The sequence below is a fragment of the Adiantum capillus-veneris genome, chromosome 25 (assembly GCF_014529385.1).
Source record: "Adiantum capillus-veneris isolate H3 chromosome 25, ASM1452938v2, whole genome shotgun sequence".
NCBI lineage: Eukaryota > Viridiplantae > Streptophyta > Polypodiopsida > Polypodiales > Pteridaceae > Adiantum > Adiantum capillus-veneris.
In genome coordinates this window covers 121,098,692-121,111,467 of record NC_140955.1, presented here as the reverse complement: position 1 = coordinate 121,111,467, position 12,776 = coordinate 121,098,692, and the positions used below count along the sequence as shown (strand labels likewise).

The 12,776-nt window shown below is 43.7% G+C and overlaps 1 protein-coding gene across 1 annotated transcript in view; it reads right to left on the bottom strand.

The window, feature by feature from the left end:
• The window catches only part of LOC147425561 (uncharacterized), a 24,053-nt gene extending 12,189 nt beyond the window's left edge, over positions 1-11,864 (bottom strand). The window contains exon 1 of the mRNA XM_086500332.1: positions 11,067-11,864. Within this exon, the coding sequence (XP_086356458.1) occupies positions 11,067-11,189 (123 nt within the window). The 5' untranslated portion in view covers positions 11,190-11,864. The remainder of the gene's footprint in view (positions 1-11,066) is intronic.
• Between the last annotated feature and the right edge of the window lie 912 nt (positions 11,865-12,776).

Below are 12,776 nucleotides of genomic sequence, written 5' to 3'. Positions count from 1 at the left end.
TGCATACACACACGCATGTTGAGAGAGGAAGAGAGAGAGAGAGAGAGAGAGAGAGAGAGGAAAAAACAAAGAGAAAGAGAGAGAGAATAAAAAACCAAAGAGAGAGAGAGGGGGAGAAGACGAAAGAGAGAGGTAAGGGAGAAAACAAAGAGAGAGAGAGAGAGATTATGTTAAGATTTAAATTAGATTAGGTTAGATTACATCTAGATTTATGTTTACGTTGAGTTTAAGATTAGGTTAGATTTAGATTTATGTTAGATTAAGATTAGGTTAGATTTAAAATTAGGAAAGTATTAAAGATTAGCTAGCTATGTTAGATTTAAGTTAGATTACATTTAGGTTTAGGATTTAAGATTGGATTAGATTTAGGTTTATGTTGAGTTTAATATTAAATTAGATTTAAATTTAAGATTAAGACAAGATTTAAAATTAACTCGATTAAATTTAGATTTAAGTTAGATTACATTTAGGTTTAGGTTAGATTTAAGATTAGATTTGATTTAGGTTTATTTTGAGTTTAAGATTAGATTAGATCTAGATTTATGTTCGATGGACTAGCTTTTTCTAGATTTAGGTTAGATTTTAGTGCATGTCAATGAAGGCGTGCTTTGCGCAAAGAGCAAACACTAGCTACACAAAAATATGTATATTCCCATCAGAATCTGACACCTATTAACTCACACACTAACCATATTCAATTAGCCGCGAGTCACCACATGTTCAATTAGGTTAGATTTAAGATTAGATTTTGGATTGAGTTTTTATATTAGAGTCTACCTTCGGGATTACGGTAAAAAAATTAGAGCTAGACGAACGGTGATCCATCTCTTCCTCTCTGCGGATGTGACCTTAAGTTAGAAAGCTTTCAGCGGCATGATACTCAGATTGGAGGCCAACATGTAATGTGTTAAGTAATCCCTCGAACAAAGATCTACTGTGAAAAGATGTTAAGATGCTGTGAAATGCTACAGCTAGAGAAGAGACAAAGGGGTTTTGTCCACTACATGCACTATCATGTAGACGTGGGTGTGTCAATTTCTCGTAGTACCCACAAATATAGGCATTGACCAATAAAGACGAGATTATAACCTGGTGGTTCTGATCTCCGTGCACCTCTAGACCAAGGTGTGTGGGGATTGAACATGACTAGAGAATGTGAGGTAGTTTACAGTGTGAACAGAGAGAGAGAGAGAGAGAGAGAGAGAGAGAGAGAGAGAAAAGACGGAGAATGCCAATAGAAGATTAAATTTATGTCTAGGTTATAAGGTTTTACCCTCATTATGAGTAGTGACGAGGATGTGGGGCCATCCAACCGAAACACCTATCTCTCAACAAGGATCTTATGTCCTTGTAATCAATGCAAGCATGATGTGTGACCGACAAGACATGTTTCTTTGCAGCACGTTCACGAATTTGGCAAGTTCGATCCATGTATTATAGATCAAGTTGTTTCCAATTATAACTCGTCGAACTCTAACGCTGGCCAACAGGCAGCAATCTTGCAACCCAATAGACGTGTTCGCAGGCACTTTGGTCAAGCAACATATGTGAGGCCACAAGATGTAGCCATTGATAGCTCGAGGGATGATCATGCAGACTACATTCCCAAGGAGGCAATGTTTGAGCCCAAGATCGATGAAATGATCGAGACGATCATGGATTCAGAAAGGCTTATCTATGATGATATGAAAAGTGAAGCCGATATGCCATTGTATGATGGAGCACATGTGTCTAGATTGAAGGCACTCCTGGTTCTTCTCAACATGCAGACAAAGTTTGGATGGAGTAACACTAGCGTCACAGTGCTTTTTAGGTGATCTATTACAATGTGTTTACTTTAATAAAAAACTCTAGATGTATAATGATCTGATAGATTGTACTGCATTTTTTCGATGTGTAGATTTCTCAAAGAGCAGATACTACCAGCTGATAATGTGATGCCAAATTCCAGAGAGAGAGCAAGAAAGATCTTGCGAAACTTGGGAATGGATTACAATTCGATCCACGCTTGTCCTAACGACGACTGCATTCTTTCTAGAGGGGAACACATAGACATGGAGAAGTGTCCAAAATGTGATTCCGAGAGATATCGAGTAGATCTCCACGGAACAAAAATTCCACAAAAGGTTTTGCGACATTTTTCTCTGCTTTCTTGCATCAAGCATTTCTTCGAATGTAAGTCCATGGCCACTGTAGCATCATGGCATGAGGAGAATAAATCTTCGGATGGTGTGCTACGGATTCCTGCAGATTGTGCAGCCTTGAAACATATAGACGAAACATAGTTGGATTTTGCCAGGGAAGCTCGAAATTTGCGCTTAGGCCTGGATATGGATGGCATAAATCCATTTGGTCAAAGATCAACATCTTACATTGTATGGCCTGTTGTCATCGTCAACTACAACATTTCCCTGTGGTTGACTACGAAGAAGGGGCACCTATGGTTAAGCTTGATTGTGCCGGGGCGGTATAAAGTGAAGAATATGGATGAGCACATATCTGGGATTGTCATGTGCAATCTCGGCGTTGAGAAGAAGATGATGGAAGATCTAGAGGCTAAAATCAATCAATTTTGCATGCTTCACAATCCAGCAACTTGATGCAAAAGTGGGATTTCACAATATGAGGATGCAAAGCAAGAGCAACAAATGGCATGAATCGAGTGAAGACGGGTAAGACGACCACCGGTGCATTATCCGGAGGGTCTAGAGAGGCTACCAAAATTCATGAGCTTAAGATGGTTTCACAACCAATTGAAAAGCGCACAACAGTGCGGTGAAGAAGTGTCTGAGGAGGAGTGGGAGTACTCTCAGGGTTGCGCGACCAAGGTAAGTTTGCAATGTATGACTAGTGACTTTCGACATGTTTGAACGGCCACTCATAGTCTTCGTTGGTTGTATTATAGGTCATAGACAGCAGCGTGGTGTAAAGGTCGACATTTTAGGGTGGAACGGATCATGGCAAAATTTAAATAGTCTAGTCGATGACGGTCCTCTGATGCAGATCCTGTGGTGGTGAAACTCACTTACTTCGGCACGCTACAAGAGATTTTGAGGATTGATTATAGATTATTTTTTGTCGACTTGTTCGATGTGCAATGGTTCAAGATAATCATGGAGGGTCGCAACGCTACTGTGCATAGAGGAGAGTCTGGTTTCCTTGAGGTGGATTCAACTAAGAAATGGATTGACCTAAGAGACACTTTCGTACTACCCGTCGCCCAAGCATTGTGAACAAGTAAGTATGTAAATAGTTAACATCCAATTTTAGAAGTTATGTGCTTAGAAGCTCTCATGTAAGTTATGTGGCTCTAGCAGGTGATATTCATCCTACAAAGTCTGCATCAAATTGGTGGTAGGTCATAGAGGTATCCCCTCGTAGTGCACGGACGTATGAAGGCTACCATGTGCCAATCACAGCGGCATCAATGGAGGAGATCGGAGAAGATGCTCAGTCAGAAGCCGCTGAGGTGGTGCCAGACGAGCATCAAGCTGCTACTCTCTATGGGGTACATGCAGAGGATCTACAAAATGAAACAGAGGACGTCTGTCTAAACGGAGAGCTATATATAGATATAGGAAGTTATGCTATGGGAGGATGAGAAACAGACCTCTTAAAGCCATAAATATTGTATTTGAATAATTTTGCTCTGTTTTGCAATATATATTATATTCACGTAGCTTTTTTTTCATTCCTGTCTATATGCGTCATTGCGTCATTGTATTTAATGGTCTTTGCATCCACTCGAGGTACGTATGCTCTATGTATGTTCTCACAAGCAGGGACGACGAGCACTGCGCTCCAAGTGTGATGGAGGCTGAAGCTCCAATCACGAAGGAAGTGATCTGTCTCTACTCATAGATGTTGCTCGTCCCACCACTAGATCTAGTTGATTGGGTGAAAGATATGCTAAGAAGCATTTCTACTGCTTATTAGCGTCTCTTTCACCCGATCAACTAGATTTACTGGTGGGGCAAGTAGCATCTACGAGCAGAGACCAATCACCTTCGTGATTGCAGCTTCAGTCTCTATCGTACGCGGAGCACAGTGCTTTTACAAATTCACATAACTTCAACAAAATCTCTCTACACAGGAATCCCTTCCCCTTTATGAATCCTCTCTCTCTCTCTCTCTCTCTCTCTCTCTCTCTCTCTCTCTCTCTCTCTCTCTCTCTCTCTCTCTCTCTCTCTCTCTCTCAGCGGCGGCGGCAAGGCAAGAAGTTGTGCGAAAATTGATCCTTTGCCAGATGTGGTTGGATTTGTGATAAATTGCATTGCTAAGTTTGATGAATTTAAGATCAAGAAGACACATTCCTAGAGACCAAAAAGTGGTAGGGGATCAAGGTAGCTTAGTGTCCACTGAGGAGAGTGTAACTCAGGCAAGGCTAGATCAACTAGCACCGATCATTGAGGAGGGTAGTGATACTGACACTTATTCAGATAAGTCCTTCTTCATGATGGGTAGTCAACAGCCAAGAGGTTTCTCCGGTGAAGGACCAATGCTAGGAGGAAGTACCTCCCAAAACCCTTTGAACGATGCCAAGTTCACTATAATCTTCTTAGAAGGAACAAACTCTAGGGGATCCCTAGTTTATTCTGACTACCGGGGACGCAAGTGTATTTGTATAGAAGAAAGACCTGCTCAGAGACTGGAGATAATTCGAGTCTGTGATGATGGAGATAGATTCCAAGACGAAAAGGGGAACCACTATCTAATAGTTAGTAACCCTGAGGATTACAACAGATATGGAGATAATGTGGCAAAAGGAAAAATGGTCTTAGAGGCTCAAGATCTGCCTCCAAAAATTGATAGACCTGGAGCTCTTTTTATGTATGATAAAAAAACAACTAGGGTCTCTACCTATAATGAGAATGTGGGAATTTACAAAAATGAGAGTGAGGGAGTAGTCTCTTATTTTTGATGCAAAGAACCCTACCCAAATGAATTAAGCAAAGACAAGGTTCTTTACTTATTCTCTTATGAAATTGCTAGGGGGAAGGATATCATTTTTTTTGACAGGTACGGGCGAGAATACAAACGTATTCTCCCAGAGGAGGTAGGAAAGGCAACATTTCCACAAACATCAACATATGCCCCCGAAGAAGTGCCAAGGTCCACCTATACCCCTAGCAAGTCGACAAATCCATTTTCAGAAGAGTACGACGCAACATCACATTCTAATCGACAACAGACGTTCAACTATCAGAATCAACAAGCAACCCAACCATCATTGCAGGCATGGATTCCACAAAGTGCGACATTAGAACCAGACCGAAACAGAGATGGTTATCCACCCCCATGAGAGCTAAGAGATTTACAAGAACCACCACTCTATTCACAGTATCAAGGCGAGAGTAAGCCATAAACTCAAGAGTCGGCACAGCCTAGAAGACAACCCATAGAACGAGTTCGAAGGGATGAACCACCTCTTGCAAGAACCATCAGAAATTATGGTTTAGGGGCACCTTTGGGAGAGGAAACCTCCCACTACCGAAGGCTAGAGGAGGTATATCGAGTAGGACGAGGAGAACCAATGATGAGATTTGTAGACCATCGTAAAATTAGACCTTCTCAGTTGCAAAACTGGGTAAAAAAGAAATACACGGGAAACAGAGATCCTAGGGATCATGTAGTAGCCTTTGTGCGTGTAATTAGAGTTGAAGAAGTGTTGGACTTCCCTACTCAATTTGTAGGGTTTGGACTTACCCTAGAAGAGGATGCCACTACTTGGTTTGACTCTGTAGAGCGTTGTCGGGGGATATGTGTTCGCTACGTGAGTCGGGCAGGCGCCGGGCCTCTGGCTGTGGGAGGTGTGAAAGAGAGAGAAAAAGAGACAATGACAGCTCTGCCAATCACCGCAATCATCAATTAATTGAATATTACTTTGAGTACAACTTAGTCCTTACGCCAAGGCGGGCTGTTAACAGCATCGTCACTTGGATCATCTTCTAACTAGGAGTTTAGGCTCCCGCTTTACAGAATTAACCGGGCCGTTAACGACACCGGACTTAAAAGAATGTTAATTCAATCTCTATATGATGACGGTTGTGGAAATGTCCTCCGATCACTTTATACTATCTTTGAATTATCTGCTTCAATTGCCTTGGAATCTGCAAGTTTCAATTCTATTTACTGCTTCAATTTTCATGCTCCCTGCTTTATATGCTTTACTCTGCCTTAATTACCACTTACAAGCTTCAATTTTCTTCTCTAATCTACTTGATTATTATTGCCTTCAAGCTCTGTATACCTTTAATTACCTCTTTTCGAGTATCCCTTGTCACACAAATTTCTTTGCTTGCTTCATGTGCCCTTGCTATATCCTCCCGTGATACCTTGGTTAGAGAACGAAACAATTTAAGCCGAGAACCTTGCTTGCTCTTTTTCTTGGTAGTCCAAGTCCGCTCTTGAGTGAGCTCCCTTCCTACTCCTTCCTGCTTATGGCCGAGAGAAAGAACGAGCCCTTTGTTCAAGCTCGAGAGAGACTTTCCTTCGTCCTTTCTTATTTACCATCCAGGGAGAGAAATACCCCCTTTTCCCTTCAATATGAGAGAGAGATCCTTGCCTCCTTTGTCTTGCTGAGCACCAGTGTAAGAAACTAGGCACCTAGGGCTCTCTGGATCCTCCTCCCAACCTCCCTTTATAGGTGGGATCCTAGCCCCTTGCCCTAGACGGATCCCTTGTCCACACTGCCTAGCCCGGCCCTTGGCCGTAGTCCTTGCCTAGCCTAGTTCTTAGGGTACAGGACTCGTGTCCTGACATTACTCCCCCCTTACAGAAGAGTTTTCGTCCTCGAAAACAAAAGTGGGAAACTTCTTCTTAAGAACACTAATGTTTTCCCAAGTGGCACCTTCTTCAGGTCGGTCTTGCCACTTGATTAAGGCTTGTTGTCGTACATGATGGCGTATACGCCACTCATGATAATCCATAACACGTTCAGGTTCATGCAATAACGTAGGAGGTTCAATGTAATCAACCAAAACCGGTTGGTCAATGACGTTGTTGTCCCCATGTAACCGCTTTCGTAAACGATTAACATGAAACCCCGGATGAATGCGAGAGTTTGATGGTAGTAGTAGCTTGTAGGCACGATTACCAACTCGCTTGAGTATTGTGAAAGTTTGTTATATGCTCATCTCTAATGAAGGTTACGTGCCAACGTACTGTGTCAGCACACCTGGTAAGTCCTTGACGTATGAAAGTATTGACACAATCTCCAACCTCGCCACAAGATGTGTTCAAAGTCGAAAATCGTACTTAAGCAAATTCTAGAATAGGGAGAAAATCATCTATCTAGAAATGCGTTGTGCTAACGTATGCTCTTAGCAGATCTTTTAGCACAAGATTACTCTTTGTAATCTTTGTAATCTGCCTATCCCCTTGGATAACTGACAGTATTGAGCTGTGTTTTCCTCACGGTTTACAGACAGTCGTCCCAGATGACTGGTAAACGTGAAAGCACGGTAGTGTTTAACATTGGTGAATAATCAACAATGTCCGAAATAACCATCGTGGTTAACTTGAAAAAATCCATAAACACCCAAATCGAGCCATGACCTCTATTGGTGATTAGTAGACTCAAAGGTAATCTCATAGAGATAGTGCACATAAAGTGCAAAATGCTTCATAAGCAACAACCTGTGGAATATGCATGCCGTTCCAAATCAGCCTTTGCTAAAGACTAGGACCCATAACACCTAGTGTGCATGCATTTAGCAAAAACAGATCCAAACCTGTATATCCATGATGATCCTTGCCTTCAACTTGTGGCAAATGTGATGCACCTAGCACACATTAAAGAGGATTGTAAATAGTTCTGAAAAGAAAGAAAATAATTTCAGTTGCAATCTTTTGCAAGCCGTGCTGAAATGTCTGAACCATAATAGAAGGTGAAACAGTGATCACGTCTAGGTACAAACAATGAAACTTTTTCATTTTCTATATGTGTAAACAACCATCTATAATGTTGTTTAGCAATACTTGTACCTTAACAAGTCATTCTAAGTATCCAAAAATTTCTGGCCACGAAATTGCTCCTGATACGTCGTGCTAAAAATGGTCTAGAAAAACAGATGTAACCAGCACCTAGGGACTTTGTCGTGACACAGAATTGAAATAATGGCACCAGTGTCAGTGTAGAAACTCATATTCTCCACGTGTGGAATATGTCTCAACTAAGGATGTTTGAAAAAGAACATCCTACAAGTACAAGATGTACTTGTGTGTGGAGGTAGCTGTAAACACTTTACGACAAGAGTGAGAGGGACCCTCATTCATTGCTCCACACTGGCTAAACCGAACTCCTTGAGTTCCTAGACCATGTTGTATCCCATGTGACAACATGTGCCAAATTGAACCCTACAAGTAGGTTCGTAACAGCATAAGGCAAAAAGATAGATTGGCTACTTGGACCAAAATACTTGGTGCCGACATGCCCTTGGCAGGACTCTGTAACATTCAAGCGTACTTATACGACTTGAAAAACCAAGCAAAGCATACTAAAAATGGAATAACACCAAATCAATAGATGCGTACCTGGAGGTTTGAACGTAATGTTCACTTACCCGTATTCAAATGGAGAGGAGCACGTCTCCTACCTGAAAAAACAAACATCATTGCACTCGGAACCATGGGTGTTTCCCTCGCAATCCAACCCCTTTGGTTAAAATCTACATAGTCAAACCCGTTGGTAAGACCCTTTGTAGAAACTGCTCAACTAGCAGATAACAGTAACCAACAGAGTTAACCGTGTACGTAATGATGGAAATCAACTTGAAATTTGAATTTGTCTGCTACTGCGTGGTAGATTGCAGAATTCTTTCCTTGAAAGTATAAGTGGGAGAGATCAAACTGTGATCCTCAATGCGGATCAAACTGTGATCCTTAATGCCTATGGGGAGATGTAGCAATCACCCGCCGGGTCTTACCCCAAAACAATATGTCCGTAGACACTCCGTAGTGCTATAGAGAGAGCAGGACATCCACACAAGTGAACTGCCTAGCTCTTGTGGACAGCCATGTTGTCTCAACTGATTGCTGAATCTTTACTTCCTTGTAGTGATCAGCGACTGTGAGTTGAAGATTTATCAAAAAGTCAACTTGAGTGTCGCACTGAAAACATGTAGTGCAAAAATGACACCCTAAACATCCGTAATGACAAGACTCTTGCTTGTCCGTTAACGTCGATGTGTACTTCCGTGGGTATATCTTGAAAACAATCACCCAAAGAATGCCAATAGTTGGGTCTTACCCTTATCCTAACATTGGCTCTTAGCCCTTATGCACAATAGTGGTCAATCAACGAACCAATGAAGACTAATTTGAGTAGCATCTTAGCCACGTGCTAACTGTGAGTTAGAGCACCTTGGTTCAAGCTGACTCATGAGCAGAATATGTAGCAAAAGCTTCTTAGAAGAGTTTTGTTATTCGTGAAAGAAATAAGAAAAAGACAGAAAAGAAGAGCATGCTGGGCTGAGGAACTTTCCTTAAATTTGCAGAGTGCGTGCCCAAAATGTGTGCTCTTAGACATCTTATGCCTGAATTGCAGCTTATCCTATAATCATTCCACAATCTGTCTGTATGACGCTCTCATCGAGAGAGGCAATAGAAAACACAAGTTGAATCTTGACCATCTACCATGTAGGGTCGTGACTGTATGGGGGTGACTTGAAAAGGGGCACCTTGCCGGTGAATCTATACAAAATTGTAGGTTCTTTTTAGTATTGTTGAGTGTTGATAGAAACCAACAATCCATCAGTACTCTGTCCTTGACAGAGTTGCGAGTGTGGTAGCGGAAGCGTAATGTATGAAGCCACAGAATTGAAGTCACGTCACTAGCATGCCTTGCATAAAGAATGGTAAGCCCTTGCGCAGAGTGATGGCCTCAACCATGAGAACCAAAACCGTAAGTACCTTGTACAATTTAGACTGGTAGGGATTCTATGAGATGAGTCTCCGTATGGTGCCACTTCCGTGAAGCCTGGATTCCTATAAAAGTGCCAAAGCACTTTGCTGGTCGTTGTTGCTGCAACCAGGTGTCATGAAATTTGGAAGGAAAAACGCATTCCAAAAGGGCTTATAGCCGTATCTGCACAGATGCCGTCGTATATCCTATACACCCGCCTGGTACATAATGAAATAACCTGCAATATGAATTAACCTGCAAACACATTGCCTATGTCTTCGCAATTTTGTATGCTCATAGCATATGCCAAATGCGCAAAGTCGCCACATACCCAAGCTTCACACATGAACCAACTCTCCAACATAAGGAGTAAGAGACATAGCGCCTAGCCTAGTCTCATCCAACGTAAGGAGTAAGAGACATAGCGCCGAGCCTAGTCTCACATTGGACAAGCCTTATATGTCTAACCTTACTCATGCCCTGCACAAGTAGGTAGCACAATCTAGTGTCCTTGCATCGTACATGCCATCACCATGCCATGCATGTGATGCATGCTTTGATGCCTTGTATACCTCAAGCTCTGCTTGATAACTGCCTTTGAGACATGTGTGTATGCCCTGCACACCTTCATGATCTCCTAGGCATGCTTATTGCCGCTTAGGCAAACATGGTTCCTGCTAGGCACACTTTTTCTGCCTCCAAGACATAGGGGTTACCTCGAGGATGTCCCTATCATCGGTTAGGCATAAGGGTTACAACTTGCCTCAAGCAAGTGAACAACATGCTCTACAGATATGACACATGCATGGATACCAATATAAGGACATCCCCGCATCATGCTACCAAAGCCATACCCTCCGCAAGCACACATGGTTATGCCCCCTCCACGAGAGCCATGTCCATGTCGTACATGTAGGGTAGAAGCCGTGACACACTTGCAGTGTATTCGAAAGTAATTCCAAGTGTTCTATCGTAAGCATACCCTATCAAGCATACAAGGTCGTATGCCTTCTCTAGGGTCATTCCTTGTCATGCATGATATCGAAACATCTAATGTACAATGTACCCCAAGCAACACATAACTGTCTCTACGACTACTCAAGCATAACTGCTTGTGTCAAATGCATACGTGAAAGAAGAAAACATAACTTGAAAAAGTTACCTTGGCTTCCAGTCCATCAGCTTCGGATTTTCTCCAGCAATCAAGCATGTCGAAGCGTGTGCATATGAGCTGACCCAAGCCTAACCAGACATTTGCCATCTTTGGATGCTGCCATTGCCCCATGCATGCATCTATGCATGGAAATATCCTTGACGTTCCATGTTTGCATGAAACGTCTCGGTATGTGAACTCCCCGCAATACCAACAGTCCGCTCGAAGAGCCTATGACACCTCCCGGCCCCGTTCCTCAAGCCTGCGAGTCCTCGGATTTTTGCCTCTCGATTGTATTCGACAGCTCCTCGGTCCCGAATCTCTGAGTTGGGGAAAACAAGAGGTCAATCTCGGAGGGTTTGTGCCCGGGGTGGGTATGCCCCCCTTCATTGTTTTAGTTTTCAAAGGGCCCTCCCTTAGGCGGCCGCATGTGAAAGAACAAGGGGAAAAAAAAAAGCTAAAACCCTGTGCTGCCATGGCGGCTCTGCGCGACAGCGAAATCCGCTCACCACAATAGCTCTACATCGAAGTGGGGCTCAGCCCTGTGTCGAAAAGTGCCCATCTCCGCCATGCGCTCCCATCCAGGCCATCTGCGGGCTGTTTGGTGGAGGTGGAGCTTTGCTCTCTCCCCGCTCCAAGCGGTCCTTCCCACGATGCTTGGGTCTCGACCCAGCCTTCCCCGCCTGTCAAGAGGCCGATTCCACTGCCTGCTTGTCAGACCTTGCCAACAAGGAGTCGGTCATGCCTTCCTCGCCTGTGAAGCCGTCCTTCCCACGGCCTGAGCGCCCTTGAGAGGCCATGCTAAAGTCGATTGAGAGAGAGAGAGAGAGAGAGAGTCCATGCCTTGAAAAGAAAACCATGCCTTCTTCCCCGCCATGGCTGCACCCTCCTTCCTCCTCTCCACATCCCTTTATAGGTGGGCTCCTAGCCCCTTGCCCTAGACAGATCCCCTATCCACACTGCCTAGCCCGACCCTTGGCCGTAGTCCTTGCCTAGCCTAGTTCTTAGGGTACAGGACCCGTGTCCTGACAAACCATGAGAGCGAGAGAGAGAGAGCTTTCTCCATGCTCTGAGCCCTCCCTACCTTAGCTTCGTGCCTCTCCTCCTTCCTTTTTTCTTCAACAACCCGTCTTCATGCCCTACTCGCCTTCGTGCTCCTCACCTACACCCTTCGTTGATAGCCCCGTTGGCTTCCAAATCCTGTTGATAGCCTTCGTTCAAGATTTCCTCGAGCTTACCTTCCTTTGTTCTCTTCATGCAATGAACTCCCTCGTTGGCTTTTCCTTCCTTCGTTAACTTCCCCTACCCGCATACAAAAGGCCCCAAGCTATTAATAGCTTGCCCCTCCCTAAACAGTAGCACCGCCGCTACTGACGTGGCACATGAACTGAGTCCATCATGTGGCAGTTGTGGATCTTGGCCAGCTCAAATTTCGACAGGAATGCCTCCAAGCTTGGTCGCCCCGGTCTTCTGCTCAATTTTCGTTTCATGAGCATGCTCGTCTGAGCCTTCTGCTGGCGGGCGCGAGCTCCCTTTTCCCCCACTACCCTACCTACGCGCTGTCGCCTTTTACCCCTGTCTATGCCTTTTACCCCTATCTACGCCATGGGCTTCCCCCTATTTTGTTCACACTACCTTTTTTAAAATAGGGTGGCCATTGGCCATGCCCCTTAATTGGGTGGCCAATTTTATTGGGCGATTGGTCTTATTGGGCACCAT